Consider the following 14,306-nt stretch of genomic DNA (forward strand, 5'->3'; position numbering starts at 1 on the left):
AGCACTTGAGTTATCTCACTTGATAACCATTACGATTATCAGTAAAACCCTTCTATTTCTAGAAGTGTTCACATCCAGATTTATTAGCTGATTCTGTTTTTGAGGGAAGATGATAATTTATGTAATGTCAGTGTCTAGAATTTCATTTTATTGAAGTTTCTTTGTGTTGGTCGTTTCAAAGATCATTATATAATACAGCATATTAGATTTGAAAGGATCTAATCAAAGTATACTTTAACTGATATATTAGTAGCTACCAAAGAAGATAATGAGTTACTTAGTTGCAGACTTAAGTAGACACTACATTATAAAAATAACTGACAAATAAACAGCAAAGAACTTTTATTTTCTCCTTAGATGAGAACATCCAGTTGAAAATAATGAAAAATATATTCTCTTACAAACACCTGACAAATTCGTATCATGTTATATACAAAGTTAAAATTTCAGTGGCATTCTTGTTTCGTATGCAGGTTTGTCTACATGATGCAGAATACATTATTTGCACTATTCAAAGACACATTAGCAAAATGTGTCTGAGAAAAACCTCATGGCATAAAAGATAGTGTTCATAATATTTCACAACCACTTTTAACTTATAAAATTCCTTGAATAACATTTGTGAAATTTCATCTTCAATCCAGTATAGAAAACAACCAGATACTTGTAAGACTGATTGTTTGGTATTTGAGTACAATTTTAAAATACCCTTTAACAGCGTGTGAAAAGCCATACTAAATGTCTTATTTCGTATCCAAATTTGACTGTTTTCTCCCACTGCCAACACACCCTTCAAATCTGTTGCATTCTCTAGAACAAATTTAGGCAGCATATAGATGCAAGACGAAGGAGAACAAGATAAATTCCCATGGCACCAGTGGAAGTTCATTGGCATAATATATGTCACTCTTAAAGACCACAACCACTATTATATGCCAAATATATGCTATCACGCTTCATAATGAGATAAATACTGTAGGTGCTTGTATAACGTTGACTGAAAGAAATAAGCAGCAAAAGATGTGAAAGATATCACAGCCTTTACAGCTTGTTTCTAAATACCTGAGCATATATAAATAACTGCAACAGTTTAACAAAGCTATATATTGGAGCTGTTGTGCACTCTTATGAGAAGCAAATTTTTGCTGGTGTAATGTGAATGCCAGAATTTCATCAGAAAATAGAACATCATCAAAGTGATCTCATTTAAATTCTGCTTCAGTAATTTAAAGAAATACATCTCTTCAAAAATGGTTTACAATTTTGCTATTGTTAGCTAAACCTGAGTAATTAGTGTATTACTAATAAATACACTAATACAATAAACAAGGCATTTTTAAACAACTAATGTGTATTTTTAACTAGAAGTTTTTTATATAAAAAGGCAGTAAGAATATAAAAACTACATTCCTTTCAGGACTACATCTTTTCTAGCAACACTTGGACAAACAGAACGTCTGATCCTCTATTTAGCAAAAATACGTAATTGTCCCTGATATTATACTGGCAATGACAGCAAAGTATTTTACTATCAACGTTTTTGTAGCTTATAGAAAGAGCACCAAGGTTCAGATAAATTATACATCCAAGTGTAATTCAATTCCTTCACTAACATTTTTATATCTGAAAGATGTTAGGGAGGCAAAGAGAAAAAGACATTCAGCTTCATCTCTCCCCCATCAGTCTATTCTTTTCCAGATACCTTCCCCAAATAAAATGGCTCAGCGCAACTTGAGAATTCAGGAATATTGCATAGTGCTGGAATTTCCCCTGTATGAATCTGTCCATCGATTATTTCTTCTTCTCCCACTCTCCTCCTCTCCATCCCCCACCATGAAATGAGAAACAAAGCAGACGGGCATTAGTGAACAGCATGAGAACACATTCACCCAGCAAAGACCATTCACATGCAGTGAAAGGTGCCTGAAGCCTTACAACTAATTCAAACCTCTACACATGCTGAAATCCTTCTAGATCATACACAAGTATGAGTTTCATTGTATTCTTCCCTGGTGGCATAAAATCATGTTTTAGAATGGGAAAGGAAATATATTTAGGCAGTTGTCTTCCACACCCCACCAGGTTCCCAGCAGGGAATCTCAAGATTATCTGACCCTGCGCTATACTGGAACAAATATGATGGTCTTAGGACACAGCTTGACGCTATATTAACACCTGTAAACTAGGGACAAAATGTGTAATGCACATTTTGTTTACCGATTTAGAACAAAAAAGAAAAAAAAACCCTCTGCAGTTTATCATCTGTCACAGTGCAAAAATACCTTTAAAACACTCTTTAAAGAAAAATTGAACACTATATACAATATATATATATATATATATATATATATATATATATGCATGTACCACACACATAAATATACAAGTGCATGAACATAGGTTTATGTTAGATGGAATGTTTCAATACAAAGTTTCTTATATCTCTGTGAGCAAACTGGAAAGTTATTTGCTCACCTGGGAGTTGGCTGCTCAAATCAGCCGTAAGAAATTCCTTCTTAAAAAAGAAATATTTCCTCCTTAAATTGTCAACCTGCGGCAAAAATGTATTCCCATAATTTAAACTTGTAAGAAAAAGCTTATTTGTTTTTCTGCACACAACATATACTTACAATACAATTCATATGGCTACTGTTTTTATGGAAATCTGCTTCACATGATATATGTATGTGATTATGTTAACTAGAGTTAATCAATTAAAAATAATACTTCTCTCACCCCGGCATATAAATTCAGCCACTTTTGCAAAAACTTCCATTTTTATTTTTTTTAAAGAAAAGAACCTTTGGAATTCAGCTGTTTTGGTTCTGGATGAAAATGCATCAGTTGAAGCTGAACAGGTGAGAATGTATTTTGCAGCTTCCCATATAAATACTTTTAGCACTACTTCTTCCCTGAACATTTTAAAAAGTTATTAAATACGACAATGTGAAACTTTTGACATTAAATTTCATATTTAAGAAGTGTCTGTAAAACAGTGCTGATTTAGGACATTTTTTTCTGATTGGAATAGTAGAAATGATATACTGGAAACTTCTTTGTGAGCTGAACGAGACTATTTTTTTCATTCAATTAGGCAAAGTTTCTCTCCTATCATGTTGTCTTTTTGAAGCTGAGTGGTTGTCTACTTTAAAGGCAACATTATCACTGTGCATTTACTGCCTAGAACTTTCCTTGCTTAAGTCTTTCTATATGATAACACAGTTTTAATGCTGGACCCAGTTTCAGACCCATATACTTCATTATCATATCACTCCTCAGTAACAGAAGAGCCTTCCCATCAATTTCCTGTGAGGAAACAAGATAGCAATAATTAATGACTAGGTTTCAGAACAATAATAATATTCTAGACTGACACAAACACAACCTCCCTCCCCCATGTCATCATCTCTTCCAAAAAGAAAATAAATAGGGATTCAAATCTGAACACCTTGGAAATTATCGTAAGAGATTGACCAACCTTCAGAATTTAATTATAATTTGTGCATATTTAATTTATTTACAGAATCTGTTATCTGTATAGAGAGGCGCATCCTGTGTAAGCTCAGGAAAAAGTTCACCCAGGCCTTTGGCAAGGGAATGTGAGACCCCTCACTTCATTCCACCTGGTCTTTCCAACTTGCCATCTTTCATCTTTAATTGGTTTAATTGTAATTTTTTTGTTTGATTGTTGTGAGCTGCCCAGAGTTGTTGGGAAATAGATAGACAGACAGACAGACAGACAGACAGACAGACGCAGCTCTTTTAAGGAGTCACCAACAGGAACAACAAGTTGCTCATGCCAGATCAAAAGCAACTTTGTCTGTTTTGGATCTGTAGGATCCTAATTCTGTACTATGTCAGTTCTCTTTATTTTTTAAAACAATTTATTTCACTAGCTGTCAAAGGGCTCCATTGAATCCATGCTGCTGATGGATAAACATTTAACATTTTTTTCAAGGTCAAGTTATTAGTAACCTGAAATATCTCTAGATCCTCAGGTCTTCCCAACCCATACCCATCATATCATGTTTGGCCTTTCTAATGTTAGGAACAGCTGACCTTTGATGATGATGGGGGAAGCAGGATCTGGAATTTGAAAATCTAATTTTCTTTTTTCAGTCCTGTCTCTGATCTAAGAGGAAATTTAATGAATTCTTTGTCCCTGTAACGTTATCCCGGTGGACTTACCTATGATACCAGTTTGGAAAACTGAAACTAACAAATAGGTAAACTAATTGGAATTCATTTTAATCCTACCAAATCCTTCAACAGGGCAGGAAGAACATTTTGCACATCTCAAGTTTTCCTGATAGAAGATTTTATGTATGTTTTTGTGTAATTTATAACAGTTTCCCCCAAGCAGAGCAAGAATTCATGGAACATCAGGACTACATCTATTTTTAAGGCTAATTCTGCATCAAGTAGGATTTACATTGACACAAAACCCTTTCCTGGTGCAAACTACATGCCGGTTTCCCACTTTTAATACTCTTTTGGAGAAAAAAGTCCTATTAGATTTTAGACATAAACTTATTTTATTTCATATGATTCCTAGGCATTATAAAAAATCTGAACTTTTCTTACATGTCTCCTGAAGAGTTCTGCGTGGGGTGCTAATGCCTGAGGATCTGCTTCTTTTACAAATCGCATTACTTCATCAATTGACCATGTTGAAGGGTCTTTGCTGAAGAGACGGGAAGGTTCCTGTTTTAGTGCACTGAGGTCAGGTCCTGTTGTAGAGCTTGCAGCTTAAATATACAAAAGGATGAAACTAAAGAAGCTGCAGAAAATCTTTGATGTAACCAGTGCATTTTGGGGTGTGTGCATGCATTCATGTAGCTTTTATATTTATTGATGAATAGAAAGCAAAATATATCATAAAATTACTTTTCCCTGTTTATGAGCATAATCTGAAAATACTTTTGCTACTGTTAATGCGGTGGCCAACTACACACACACACACACACACACACACAATACAAATGGGAAGGCAGCTTTCCCAATCTGGTGCCTTCCAGATGTTGACTCTCAAAATTCCTAGTAATCATGGCTTCTTGAGAATATTGGTTCAAAATTCTGTATATTGTTATTTTAACACCTGAAGAGTACTAGGTTTTTTTTAAAACTCCTCTGTATTGGATTTTCCTACATGAAACAACATGCAGCATTTACAAAATAAAGCAAAATTGCTCAGTTTCCCCAAAATCGTAAGTTATGGATTGAACAACAGAATTATATTGTGATTCAACTAAGGCAGGTGATTACCTCAAGAGAGATCCAGAAGCAGAACACAGACAGGCGCAATCTGTGTGGTTTTCCTTCTTCTTCCTTTTGGCAATGAATGTTAAATTAGCTACCCCCAGCCTGTGCCAAGTAAGGAATGTCAGTAGAGCAAAGTAAGATTCTGGTTTGGGCATGTCTGCTAAATTTGCTGACTCCTTTTGTGAACTTAAAATATTAAAGTGCTTTTAGGGCCAGTTTTATGAATATGCATATTGTTGTGCAGACAAACAAACCATGCACTTTTAGAAAATACCTTCAATCCTCTGGTGCAATCTATTCCTGCCAACTTCACAGTAACTTCTGTTCCCAGTAGCACTTGATAATTTCTGTAGACTTGTTGCTGTGTTTGAGGTAGCAGATACTGAAGGAAGAGAATGCCTAAAATAGGCTGTGTTCCCTGAGGTACGATATTCAGTGGAATTCTGATTGTTAGGACTTGAGAGGGCGACTGAATTAAGTGCGGAATCCATTGAATCCTCAGCAAACCTGTGCTCTTTGGATGTACCATTTTCGTCATTTGGCAGGGTTTCTGCTATACAGAATTTAACACAAAACAGATTATTAGTAAAGATAGGCTTTAAAGTGATGTCTGCTACAAAGATTTTACTGAAAAATTTGCCTTTTCTTTAACTCCCAGCTGTAAAATGACAATAAACATTCCCTACTTAACAAAACATTACCAAGATAAATAGGTTAACAACTCTATAGGCAATATAGTATTACTAACTATCCAACCTTACTGGCCACTCTATGTCATTTAAATCAGAAATATTAAGTGTGAAAAAGAAGGAAACAAGAAACATAGTGAAAGAGAAACATGAAAAAAACTGATCCAAGTATCAGGATCTAACAACTTATCAAATTTCTTGACATAGATAGTGAGCTGTCTAAAAGGTAAAGAAATAAGTATGGATTGTCATATTGAAGCCACATTTTAGGAAAGGCACTTTTGCATGCTATGTGCAGCAAAGCAGAATCCTGTGTTGACTCCTAAAATAATACTAAATTTATTACCTAAATTAATGCCAATTACTTTTTTCAGAAATGTACAAATTGATTAATTAATTGAACATTGGAAGAACACTGGGGCTGGTGAAGATTATCTTCTGAACTGTTTAAAAGGAATGTGGATTAGTAGGCTGTGGCAGCTCTCTATCTATGGATAGGCAAACAGCTTGCCAACTTCAAAAATGACCTGGAAAGAGTGCTTTGGGCCTCACGTTCCTCTCTGATATTCATTAAAGCAGATTGTCTTTCTCTATGCTTCCATATGAGATTGAAAAAAATCCTTTACTGATTAGTTTCCATTATTCGTACACATGTCATGGTCCACAGTGAGGGAAATTACGCAGCCTGAAAGAAGCACATATCAATTCTTATGGTATGCTGAATGATACCCTTCCGAATAAGGGAAGGCTGCTGATTTATTTCCTTTGACATGGGTCTGGATTTAGATCTCTCAGTGATTTTCAGATTATCAGTTCTCAATTTGATGAATCAAGTCAAAAAGTCTCTTCTTCCTTCTCTCATCCCTGGTACTATTGTTTTTTGTCTGGAAGGACTCAACTCATTTGATACTTAAAATACATTCCTGAGTTAGAAATATTTAACTCTAATCTGGTTGGTGGATCTGAAATTTTTATTAACGAGTAAAGTAAATTCTGGCGTGGGCTGGTCCATGAAGTCACAAAGAGTCAGAAGCGACTAAACGAATAAACAACAAAAGTAAATTCTACAGGCCTAAATTCTTCTCAGTGCTACTGTATGTAAGCCTTGATTGCATGTAAAATTTGAATGTGTGCTTCTGGATAGGATGCCTAGAACTGTAGTAGTGTGATTGACTGACTTCACTTATTTCGTACACTTGAGTGAACAACTCCCTCATGCCATTGTGGCAGGATCACATTTTAGGTCCTTTGGGTGCCTTAAGTCTCACAAAGTTTTAGCATCTCTTTAACAGAAAACCAAATAAATGGGGTGGGGAGCTGCTTCCTGGAAAGAGCATTATGGGGAAAATGTTTAACTTAAGTCTCTGCAAGACTTAATGCACCACTTTCAACCTTGCCTCCCCACAAAATGATCCAAAAATTTCAACTGCCCCCAGCCCATTGACAGCACAGCAATGACCCTTAGCAAGAAGATGCAGAACATCGAATCCCTAGAATGAAAAAGGTTGTTTATCCCTACTGTAAATGAAGATAATTAAGATTCAGTTACCTTCGGATGGGTGAGCTTCAGTTCTTAGAAGCTTAGGAGATAGGGGGACAGCATAGGGGGGTGAATCCTGAGAATACCGCTTTGTACTTCTGCTGTCTGGTATTTGTTCTTTTGCTGTATAATCAAAGGGGATTAAAGATCTTTAAATACATGCAATAATTCAAATGTATGTACAATTAAAGGTTCACTTTACAAAGACTTCAAATCTCTATGGTAGCAAGTTTCCTCCAAGAAATGGTTTAGAATCACTAGATGCAGCAACATTCCCAGCTTAGCAGTCATAGCAGGTTCAGGAAAGCTTCTCTAGAGACTCACATGGAATACAAGGTGGACGGATGAAGGGCTATATTAGCTAGTAGTATCTACCTCATTAATCTTTCCATGGAAAATGCACATGGACTTTCATTGTGATGCAATTCTTTCTGTCCATGTATTTTTCTACAGTATTTACTTCAAAGCATTCCCAGTAAAGAACTTAATTATGAGAAATTAAGTATGACATAACTCACATAAAAAGTAGACACTTCTTTCCATAATTAGAATTGAATCAAAAGCACACCACAGACTGGTGTGCTGAAACTAATTTTGTCATTTTAATGTGTAATTGACAAAATAGGCAATAATTAAAACATCCATACTTAACTCCCTTGCCCCTTTTTCATGATGTCAAGTATATGCCAACTTTCAAGAATGGGGAAAGAGACAAACAGTTCTGGGCATAATTAGTTTTTCTGTATTTCTACATTCCCTAACTTACACAAGCCACAATTTTATCAAGCCCATTGTTTGTATATTAAATAGCAAAGACACATAATTACAGGACAATATGAAGTCCATCAAAGCCTCTGGTGAGCCCCCTAATTCTCCACATGTTACCACTCAGTTACAATTTTACAATGTTACAGAAGGAGAATTTAATATAATAAGTGGGAAGAAATTACATTTCTGTCCTGGCATGACCTAATAGCTTGAATGCAGTCCTGGCATCTTACTCAGAGGCCAAATGTAGTCCTCAAAGTGGTCAAGCTTTCATACAGGTAGAAAAGTTTTGTGCATACTATTACAGTTATAGGAAACAATCATTTGAAGTGCTTTAGATATTTAAATCTAGAGTTAAATTATGAATTTAAATTTATCACCATTATGAACTAATGGTGGTGAAAGAAAATGTAAATAGAACAGTATGGTTCTAAATAAACATTATACAATGTGCATTGTACAAAATATAACATTCAGTAAGAGACACGTCTGAGCCCTGTTATCTGGGAGAAGTTTGAACTGGTTGATCCTGAGGAAGTGGACAGGGTCCTCGTGGCTGTGAGCTCAGCCACCTGAGTTCTGGACCCATGCCCCTCCAGATTGGTTAAGGCCTCCCAGAGGTGGCATGTGGCTGGGTCCAAGTGGTGGTTAATGCCTCTTTGCAGGAAGGGGTGGTACTGCCTGCCTTGAAGGAGGCAGTGGTACGCTCCCTTCTCAAGAGGCCATCCTTGAACCAAGCCATGTTAGACAACTTTCACCCAGTCTACAACTTCCGTTTCTGGGGAAGGTTGTTTAGAGGGTGGTTGGCACTCAGCTTCAGAGGCCCTGGATGAAGCAGATTATCTGAACCCTTTTCTGTCTGAGTTCAGGCCAGGGTATAGCACTGACAGCATTGGTCACAATTGCTGACGACCTTTGGAGGGTTCGGGACGGAGGTGATGCAACTGTCCTGGCTCTCCTAGAACTCTCAGTGGCTTTTGATACCATTGACCATGGTGTCCTTCTGGACCAGCTCTAGGGGTTGGGAGTAGGAGGCACTGTTTTGCAGTGGTTCTCCTTTCTCCGTGGCCAGTTCCAGTCAGTGTTGGTGGGCAAGGAGAGGTCGAGCCCTAGGCCCCTGCAGTGTGGGGTGCCTCAGGGCTCGGGTCTTTCCACTTTAACATCTACATGAAACCATTGGGTGAGGTCATCTGATAGCATGGGGTATGGTATAATCAGCATACTGACGATAGCATACATTTCTACCTCTGGCTGGGCAGGTGATGCTGTTGTGCTGTCCGAGTGCCTGGAGGCTGTAAGGGTCTGGATGGGGAAGAACCGACTTTGGCTCAACCCTGGCAAGATGGGAGTGGCTCTGGGTTTTTGGCCCCGCAGGATCTGGTGGCTTGTCATCTTTGACTATGGATGGGGTTGCACTCCCCTGGACTGAGCTGGTGTGCAATTTTGGGGTCCGTCTGGACTCACGGTGCCTACTTGATGAGCAGGTGGCAATTGTGGCTAGGGGAACCCTTGCACAGATCCATCTTGTGCGCCAATTGCTTTCCTGAACTGGGAGGGCTTGCTCACAGTCACTCATGCCTTAGTCACTTCCCGTTTGGATTATTGCAATGTGCTTTACATGGGGCTGCCCTTCAGGACCACTCAAAAGTTCCAACTGGTCCAGAATGCAGCAGGGCACGCAGTATTGGGTGCTCATAGGTTTGCCCATGTTACACCTCTATTACGTGAGCTGCACTGGCTCCCAGTTTCCTTCCAGGTGCAATTCAAGGTGCTGGTTATCACCTTTACAGCCCTACATGGAACAGGACCTGGTTATTTGCGGGACCACCTCTCCCTAAGAATATCTGCCTGTCCCACTAGATCAGATAGGGTAGGCGCTTCCTTGAAATCCTGCCATCTAGTGGGACCTCAGGATCGTGCCTTTTCCATGGCTGCCCCTACCTTATGGAACACCCTACCCCTGGCATTCAGCAGGCCCCCACCCTTTTAGTCTTTTGGAAGGCCACCAAGACCTGGCTGTTCTGGGATGGGATGGGATGGGATGAAGATAATTGGAGCTTGCTGCGGAGCATCCTAAGGGGTTATTAAGGTGCAGGGTTCTTGTTTTTGTTTGATCGTTTTACTGTTTTATTGTTTTATGGTTGTTTTATAGTTATTGGTTTTACTGTTGTTGTGAGTTGCCCACAGTTGTTTAAGATTGGAGGCCATATAAATCTTTTAAATAAATAAATAATAACAGAGTAGTTGCCAAACTATGATTACATTTTTATTGAGACTATTTCTGAGAAAAACATATGCACTTTCAAAAAATTTTTAATAAGTGGAGGAAAAATAAAGTACAAATAAAAATAGTGTAAGGTCATTTGATGACTGTAATGAAAATTCCTCTCCATAAATTAAAGGCAAAATATAGCTATAATTAAAGCTACAAGTCCACCACAGTTCAAAGATTAATCTCAAACACATACAGGATAGTATTTTGTTGGCCAAAATGTGAACATCCCAAATACCGTTTTGAATGTCTTTCCTGCTCTTTGGATACAGCATGTGGAATTAACTTCAGTTTAATTATACTTAGCATATATTAGCCATGTTTTTTAAAATTCTAATAGAAGTCCTAATATATTTATACTGTAAAGTCCACATAACTGCAATTTGTCTATGATCCAGTCATTTAGCCTTATACTTAAGGCTGTGCTCCAGCTCAGCAAGAATCCTGATGCAGAATGCAGTAAGCCAGGTGGTTTTTAATTCACCTGAAACAGGACAGAACTATTTTCTGAATCAGAATTCTAATATACAGGGTATACCAAAAGTAAGCCAATCACAATGTTTTATTTATTTATTTTTCAGAGAAAATATTGCTGTTCTTATTAGAAATGTTTATAGATCATTCATGAAACAAGTAAGGAAGTATTTAGAAGAAAATGTTATGTTAATGTAGTTTATATAATAAACTGTCTATTGGGCCTGCCTTTTGGAACATCCTGTATAATTCAAAAGGTCAGTGTGCTGTTAAGGGCATGGTGGTGTACCGCATACCAAAAATAGAAAGAAGGTATAAAATAGTCACTTTTGGCATCTGTTCATATAATAGCTTAGTGAACAGTAACTGGTCTGTCCTCACTGAATGACCTTGCAATTGGTCATCCTAATCATTGTGGTTTGGATGGGTGATGAAAAATAGAGATACAATAATGTTGTTTCAATCACATCTCATTGCTGGACAGGTTTTCCTTATGTATGGTGATAGCTTTGTAATCCTCTACTGTGAACAGATTTCTTCCTGAATTTCTCCTATTCTCACACAAGGCTGGCATCTCAGTCAAACTGAACTTGGAGTGCTGTGGAAAAGCTATGCTCAAAAACCATAGAAAACCTCTGCCCTGATTTCTGTGCAATTTGACATACTTCATCACATCACAATAGCTTCTCTTTCCTAGACATTTTGTTCCATTTTGGTGAAGAATAAAAAGGTCGTGGACCTCATAACAAAAATTTGTAAAGTATAAGTTGGAAATAGCTGCACTAATTTCTTCCCCTAAATTCCATGAAATATTAAGATGTTCCATCTTAAAATCACCTTTAGGGTACTTTTCCCCTTCATGTTAGATAATGAAAGACGAAGTTCTAGTTTTTCCAATTTGCCAGAATAAGGAATGAAATGAGACCAGCCTCCTCCTTTTGGACAAGACAAGTCAACTAGGGGGAATCTAGTTGCGAAGCAAGTGGTAAATCTTTGCATTGTCCTAATTTCAGCTATATCCACCGAAATAGACAAAATCCTTGGCTGACAGCCACAATGCTAGTGGCAGTTTGGTCAGTATAGAAATAAAGCTAAACCTGAATCACACTGACTAAGCAGAATACAAGCAAGTAACCAGTGTGAAATCAGGACTGTGTAAGCGAAGCGCTTAAAGGTATAAAGATCCACAGATACTCATTTCAGATCTACAGATTTCAGCAGACAACTGCAAACAATCAATCTGGATTCAGAGGGGAAAAGGTGTTTCTGAATGCATGTGGGAATTAGCATCACAGCTGTCAGCAACTTCTTAAAGAAGCTGCATCTTTTCTGTGGCGCCTAGGAAAACATGTTTGATTTAAGAAGCTGCTAATAGCTATAATGTGCATATTCTGAATCCCACTTTCCTCTTTGAATATGGATTGTTTTGTAGCCCTAATACAGTGGTTTTCGGTATACCTTAATTATAATTCTACAGTAGATGGCAACAACGGCTGACCTTTTTTTGGGCTCAGAAGCTAAGTAGGGCCAGTCCTCCTTGGTATTTGGACATCAGACTACCAGGAAATACCATGTCTGCAGACTACACTGGGAAGTAAAACAAACACAAAATCCCTGAAAAAAGCAATGGCAATCTCTTCAGTATTGTTGCCAAAAAAATTACATAAGCATGTCCCGTAAGTCAAAGGATACTTTAAAACTTTAGAACTTGTAAGTACACGTATGTAAGTTTAATGTGTGAAGAAAAAGCAAAACTATCATCTACTTTTTAAAATTCTCACTAAATTACTTTGCAATGTGATTTGAAGATTATTCTACTGTTGCAAATTGCTTTTTTTATTTCTAAATATAAACCATAAATGCTAAAATATGCAAGAGCTACAACAAGGAAAGAAACTAAAGTAATTGGAATATTACCTGACTTGTTTCTATCATGTTCGATGGGACTATGTGCATTTCCCATGTAAGGACTAAAAGGCTGGCTACTGAAAAGATTATCACACTGTAGGCTGTGGCAGAGGTTCTCCAAGAAGCGCAGAACAAAAGATGCACTATTCACAGAAGGAAGATTGATGGCATGTTTCTCCCCATCAAAAGAGGCTGTCAGTAAAAAGATTTCAAAAAAACATACCAATATTATTAAATACAATGAAATACCACCAGTGCCTAACAGAAGCTATCTTCCTTTCAATGCATCTTAGGAATAAAAAGAAGGCAGCAGTTTTTGCACTTTTTGGCTGAGCACCAATGGTGCTTTGGACCATTTATCTCTGTGCTAATAATGTTTTTTTTTCCCCTGCCAAGTTTGAAAAGCATGTTTTTAAAAGCTATTAATTTTCATGAGTATGTACTGTTACTTGAATGCTGATAGTTCTAAGGGTTCCTCCCTGCCTCTCTGCAAATATATGTTCTATTTGGGCTATTAGTAGTAATTAGGAGCACCAGCCCATATCTACTGCCCTAAGGCCAGTGCTGCAAATCTGAAACCATTTGTTTTATACTTGGGAATGGATGGGCAATTGATTCCCAGCCAGGAAAAACAAAATGACCAAGTCTGAGAACTCTTGTTCCACTGTCACAATATTAAATAATGTTACTTGAATTTAAAAAAAAATATAAACACCCAACTAACAAATAGACAATATGCAAAATACACCCCCCCCCTAAAATACTGCAATGAGTGAAGGTTTATTGAAATTCAATATGGAAAACTAAAATTTCTAGCTCTGTCATACTCCATTATGCCATAAATATTAGGGCTGTGCAATGCTTCACGTTCAAAGGCAAAAGGATGCTTTGAAATGCACAGGATTACAATGAAAGATCTGTGCACAACTCCTTTAAGGACTTTTTCCAAGGCTGCTGTCTATAGCTGTCATCAATGGGGGGGGGCAGAACATGCTTGATCTAAGGAGTTGTAGGCAGCTGGTTTGTGCCTACATTATGCTCCAAAGCTCTTTTTAATCTTTGAATCCAAAGCAGCGCACAGCCAAATAAATATTCTATGTAAAATAACATTATCTTACAAACAAGCGTTTTTCATAGCTCTTAAATTTTGCTATGATATCAAAAGCCTGTCTTTATGTGTGGAAACATGTAAAAGATCTGTACGAAGGTAAGTGTCTTCTAGAGGATACAATTTAATAATGCTAGATATAGGGTGTGACAGCTTAATTAACTACAGAAAATTGTCTCATCTGTCATTAATACAAATATAATAAAGTAAGGCAACCCTTTTTTAATCCCAGAATTATAAAGAGGCAGCCAAATGTGTATCCTGAAGATTGCTTTTGTCAGAAGC

The 14,306-nt window shown here is 37.3% G+C and overlaps 1 protein-coding gene across 2 annotated transcripts in view; it reads right to left on the reverse strand.

Annotated features, from left to right (window-relative positions):
• Nucleotides 1-2,372: 2,372 nt before the first annotated feature.
• The window catches only part of SCML2 (Scm polycomb group protein like 2), a 43,437-nt gene continuing 31,503 nt past the window's right edge, over nt 2,373-14,306 (reverse strand). Inside the window, exons 11-15 of one of the 2 annotated variants that reach the window (XM_063305143.1) lie at nt 12,923-13,105; nt 7,501-7,614; nt 5,537-5,812; nt 4,585-4,748; nt 2,373-3,306 (exon numbers count right to left, since the gene is read on the reverse strand). In XM_063305143.1, coding sequence (XP_063161213.1) covers nt 3,181-3,306; nt 4,585-4,748; nt 5,537-5,812; nt 7,501-7,614; nt 12,923-13,105 — 863 coding nt within the window. In that variant the 3' untranslated portion in view covers nt 2,373-3,180. Of the gene's footprint in view, nt 3,307-4,584; nt 4,749-5,536; nt 5,816-7,500; nt 7,615-12,922; nt 13,106-14,306 lie in introns of both variants that reach the window. The other variant, XM_063305142.1, reaches the window with a different exon arrangement.

Source organism: Candoia aspera, chromosome 5, assembly GCF_035149785.1.
Source record: "Candoia aspera isolate rCanAsp1 chromosome 5, rCanAsp1.hap2, whole genome shotgun sequence".
Taxonomy (NCBI): Eukaryota; Metazoa; Chordata; class Lepidosauria; order Squamata; family Boidae; genus Candoia; species Candoia aspera.